The sequence below is a fragment of the Nematolebias whitei genome, chromosome 15, assembly GCF_014905685.2.
Source record: "Nematolebias whitei isolate Nwh7 chromosome 15, NemWhi1, whole genome shotgun sequence".
NCBI classification, from domain to species: Eukaryota; Metazoa; Chordata; class Actinopteri; order Cyprinodontiformes; family Rivulidae; genus Nematolebias; species Nematolebias whitei.
The window spans coordinates 30,241,380-30,246,572 of record NC_056512.1 but is presented as its reverse complement, the minus strand read 5'-3'; the positions used below and the strand labels follow the sequence as shown (position 1 = coordinate 30,246,572).

General features: G+C 43.3%; 1 protein-coding gene across 1 annotated transcript in view; it reads left to right on the top strand.

The window, feature by feature from the left end:
- The window catches only part of LOC119420976 (serine/threonine-protein kinase/endoribonuclease IRE1), an 18,742-nt gene extending 13,549 nt beyond the window's left edge, over positions 1-5,193 (top strand). Inside the window, exons 13-21 of the mRNA XM_037688361.1 lie at positions 673-1,025; positions 1,103-1,292; positions 1,433-1,532; positions 1,615-1,814; positions 2,488-2,635; positions 2,793-2,920; positions 3,349-3,472; positions 4,070-4,137; positions 4,230-5,193. Of these exons, the coding sequence (XP_037544289.1) occupies positions 673-1,025; positions 1,103-1,292; positions 1,433-1,532; positions 1,615-1,814; positions 2,488-2,635; positions 2,793-2,920; positions 3,349-3,472; positions 4,070-4,137; positions 4,230-4,745 (1,827 nt within the window). The 3' untranslated portion in view covers positions 4,746-5,193. The remainder of the gene's footprint in view (positions 1-672; positions 1,026-1,102; positions 1,293-1,432; positions 1,533-1,614; positions 1,815-2,487; positions 2,636-2,792; positions 2,921-3,348; positions 3,473-4,069; positions 4,138-4,229) is intronic.

Below are 5,193 nucleotides of genomic sequence, written 5' to 3'. Positions count from 1 at the left end.
GGTGGATGGGTTAAATGCAGAGACTAATTTCGCCATTGTATGGAAACATACAGTGCTGACATTGTGATGACATTATTATTATTATTATTATTATTATTATTATTATTTCTTCGTCTCTCTCTTTCTACTGAAGACACTGGATGACAAAAGGCTCAACTCCGGTGCTCTTCACTGACCCCTCCCTTTCTCTTTAAAACCTGTTTTCACCGTTCAAAAATTAACCAACATTTCTTCTTAATTCAACAATAATGACTAATTATTGTTGAATTTCAAACAATATAATCGTTTATCGCAATAATTTCTGAGACAATTAATTGCCCAGCAAAATTTGTTATCGTGACAGGCCTAGCTAACGCTTCTTCACACTTTGAGATGTGGACTTCTTGTTGGCTAACTCCATTTCAGAGCAAGAAGATAAATTTGAACAGACTTTATTGACAAATTTAGTGAAAGATTAATTTCAGTGATTGGTCAACTTGAAACGGCAACATTAACTTACAATTATGTTGAAGGAATTTAAATGTTTAAAGTCATTCTGAGGAAACAGATGTTTTTGTGCATCTTTATAAAATGATACACTTGTGAAAGTTAGGGATAAGACTAAATGGTGTACCACAAACTTCAGACACAAGGCTTTGTTTCCTCTGAGCTGTAAATGTGCTCGTTATTCAGAGTGTGCACAAGCAGCAGCAGCTGCAGCACCAGGAGTTCCAGCGGCAGATGGAGGAACGGTTGGAGCTGCTCCAGAAGCAGCAGCCCTTCTCCCCCGCTGACGTGGGGCCTGCAGACGGCGACTACTTGGAGGTGACCCGCGCTCGCTTCGATTGCTCGGACCACAGCAGCCCTAACGTCACCCCCCGGGCCTCCAACCACTCCAACATGTCTGTGTCAGAGCTGGGGAGCTCAGCCAATGAGCATGAAGATGGCGTCTCGGAGGACGATTCCAATGTTGTCCGGGTGGGGAACATAACGTTCCATCCTAAACACGTCTTGGGTCACGGTGCTGAGGGGACGATTGTTTACAAGTGAGTGAATCATCCCCAGCAGCTTTAAATGTTTAAAACAACACGAAAACAAACCGATTATATCATTCCTCCACAAGGGGACAGTTTGACAACCGTTCTGTAGCGGTGAAGAGGATTCTCCCAGAATGCTTCAGCTTCGCAGATCGAGAGGTTCAGCTGCTCAGAGAGTCTGATGAGCATCCAAACGTGATCCGCTACTTCTGCACCGAGAGAGACCGGCAGTTCCAGTACATCGCTATAGAACTGTGTGCCGCCACGCTTCAGGAGGTGGTTCATGGTTTCTAAGAAAACCTTGTGTGGTTTTTCTTCTTAACATTTCGTTTTAAACTGAGCACGAGCTACATGAAACTCGTTAGAATGAGTCCTGCACCGTATTCAATTGTAATTTATTGTCTGTCACCAATTAGTACGTGGAAATAAAGGATTTCAGTCGTCATGGACTTGAACCCGTCGCTCTTCTGCAGCAGACCATGTCTGGACTAGTTCACCTGCACTCCCTTAAGATAGGTACTTATCACTGAAATTAAAAACACTTCCTCAGTCTCCTTGTTTTTGGGCCTTGTTTATTAATGACTATCTTTTTCTCCAGTCCACAGAGACCTTAAACCCCACAACATTCTGGTGTCCATGCCCAACGCACACGGCAGAGTCCGGGCCATGATCTCCGACTTCGGTCTGTGCAAGAAGCTCGCAGTGGGGCGTCACAGCTTCAGTAGAAGGTCCGGGGTTCCAGGCACTGAGGGTTGGATCGCTCCTGAGGTTCTCAGTGAGGACTTCAAAGACAATCCAGTGAGTCGGTGATAAAGATGCAGCTTTGTAACAGTTGATGTGAGCGGTTTTAGTTGTCAGGGTTTATAAGAAACATAAGTGCAGCAGTGTTCCCCCTAAAAAAAAAAAAATATATATATATATATATATATATATATATATTTTTTTTTTGATTGGGGGGCGGGGCGGAGTGACATCTGTGTTGCCTGCCTGCTAGCTTTGTGCTACGTTGCTGCCAGTCGACAGAAGCATCTTTGCTAGCGCATTTGTATTGCACCCCGCGCTACATCAGTACCGACAGTTGTTGACCGGGGGGGGTTCAGTAAATGGGGCGCTCAGTTCTGTTGATGGGGCGGGGCGCCCTGTTTATATAATGGTAGGGGAAACACTGATGCAGTGTTTGCCCTAGTTTACTTGCCTTGGCAGGGTGCTCGTATCTCTCGTGATTTTTGTCGATGGGGGGCGGGGAGAGAGACGGAGAGACACGTGTGTGCGCTGGTTGGAACGGGGGGTGGGGCACTTGGTCCTGTTGACCGGGCGGGGTGCCCTCCTTGTATAATGTTAAGGGAAACACTGAAATGCCCTGCTCAGTTATTTGCAGTAGATGAGATGTTATTGTTAACTCTTAAAATAGTAGTACTAAATCAAATGGCCTAATGATGCCTCTAATGTTCTGCTCTCTTGTGTCCTGCAGACTTGTGCAGTTGATGTTTTCTCTGCTGGCTGTGTCTTCTACTACGTGGTGTCTCAGGGCAAACACCCCTTTGGCAAATCTCTGCAGAGACAAGCCAACATCCTGCTGGGCACGTACAACCTCGACTATCTGCAAAGTGACAAGCATGGTATTTTGTTTTGTTTTTCAACATATAAGACCCAAAAACGTGCACCATTTTCATTTAATGAAGTTGATTTTTTTTTTTTCTGGCAGTGAACATTTAAGACTGTTGATAAACACTTTCAAACACATTGTCAAAAAGTACATGCTTGTTTTCTCTCTAGGTGACATTGTAGCTAAAAGTCTAGTAGAACAGATGCTGAGCATGGATCCTCAAAGAAGACCTTCAGCTGAAAGTGTTCTCAAGCACCCTTTCTTCTGGAGTCTGGAGAAAGAGTTACAGTTCTTTCAGGTTAGTCACGTTTTAAACTCGGTGCACACAGATGATCAGTCGTCTTGAAAATGAAATAAATTGACCATTTTACTTGTATTTTGTAGATTTAGCTTTGATATATAAGTTTAAGTTACTATACATCTATTAATTACTGCAGAAAAAAACTAAAATAATTTAATAAAATTTTTAAGCAAAGTATTTTCATATAACTAAACAAAGACAATGTGTTTGTAAGAAAACAGTCCACTACAGAACACAGAATTCAAAAACTGTTAAACTTCTTGATCTAAATGTTCTAGTTTAGTAGATTTGTTTTCACTTCTATATTTGCAAATGTATGCATGTATTATTTTAGGGTACAAATATTTCAAATGAGATCATTGCACACTGTGTGATACTTTGGCTGTTTGTATTTATCTACAATGTTTTTTGCTGTTTGTTTGCAGGATGTGAGTGACAGAATAGAAAAGGAGCCGCTGGACGGATCAATCGTGAGACAGCTGGAGAGAGGAGGGAGGGCTGTTGTGAAGAGTGACTGGAGGGAGCACATCACAGTCCCCCTGCAGACAGGTAAGAGGCTCGTTGTGGGTGCTAAGAAACTCCATTCCTTATTTATATTACTACTTGTCCCCCGTCACAGTGCAAAAATGGGGATTTGGAAATTCCCTTCATCCGTCTGTGAATGTTACGAGCATGATAACTTGAAAAATAAGTGAGGTACCAGCTTCCATTTTGGTGCGTCGCTGCATCTACACATAATAAAGTTTCTGTTTAAAGGTTGCCAGGTCCAAATCCAAGATGGCTGCCACCATAGAAATGTAAATCTTGTGAGCTGGAAAACTTGAAAAATAAGCAATGTGCAAACTTCCCTTTTGGTGTGTGGCTGCATCTAGGAGTAATAAAGGTCCCTTTCAAAATTAAGTCCAGTTCTTGTTTTTATTTTTATTGATGGATCTGTCAATGAATAAATTATATTATGCATCTGATGTGTTATGTTTTTTTATTTATTATTATTTCATTATTGTTTTGCTCACTCCAAGTTTCACTTACAGAATAAGACAAAAATCTGTATTAATGTAAAATGTTTAGTTCAATAAATCTGTTTGAAACGAATCGTGAGTTTATTTTTGATGAATATAGTGGGTTTCATCTTTCTGTCTCTCTTAGATCTGCGGAAATTTCGCTCCTATAAGGGCGGTTCAGTCAGAGACCTGCTGCGTGCCATGAGAAACAAGGTAAGAGGGAATTCTCACATGCTAATTCATCATTTTCTTTAAAAAGAAACTTTCCCCAGCTGTCAGATTCATAGTTGACCTTCCCTCCACAGAAACATCATTACAGAGAGCTGCCTGCGGAGGTGCAGGAGACTCTGGGCTCCATCCCCGATGACTTTGTCTCGTACTTCACGTCCCGTTTTCCACACCTGCTCATGCACACCTACCTGGCCATGCGGACCTGCGCACCTGAGAGGCCGTTCCTGCCTTATTACTCTCGGTGTGCGCACCATTGGCCACAAAAACAAACTGAGCCGTGCACGCAGCACCTGCCGACGCACAAATCCGAACCTTCGTTACAACAACACCGGGACCCTTCACATTTGACGCAGTCGGTGGAGTTCAGCCACACACTGGCTGCTGAACCAGTGTCCTCGCCACCAAACGAGCCTGGACCTACAGTCCAGACGGTGCAGCCGGCAGAGCAAGGACCGTCCACACAGACTGACACGAACAGTCTAAAGACAAACGCCACACTGGTTTCAGAACCGCCTTCAGTTTCTCATGGGCAAACAGATTCTGGTCAGCCTGTCATGCCCACAGATACTCTGGATAGTGAACCAGTGTGAACTGGAGTAAGGTGGACCCAGCACAGATGGGAGTGTAGCCTTAAAGAGTCCTGGAGGAGTCTGTTGCTTGTAAGCAGGTGAGGAGCAGATCCACTTCCAGCCACAGCAGCCAGATTCTAAAGTGCCTTCTGCTGACCTGGATTCAAATGGTCCCCGACGTGTTTCTGCAGCGATGAAGTCACATAAACAACAAAGGTGTTGGTTTTTTGTAGCTGGACTAAGAAGATAAACATTTTTTATTGTGCTCAAAAGCGTGTCCATAAATGTCTGGTCTGGGAACTGTGTGTAAATGATGTTGGAACTCTTGAGTGGTTTTATTGTGCAATCTTGTGTGTTTCTCAGTGAGTATTTGCCGCACAGAAGCTGTTTTTGTATAAATCCAAATTTGAATCATGAATTGCTTAATATGATGGCCAGTGTGCCTTTTTAAGGGGGGTGGGGGGGATAT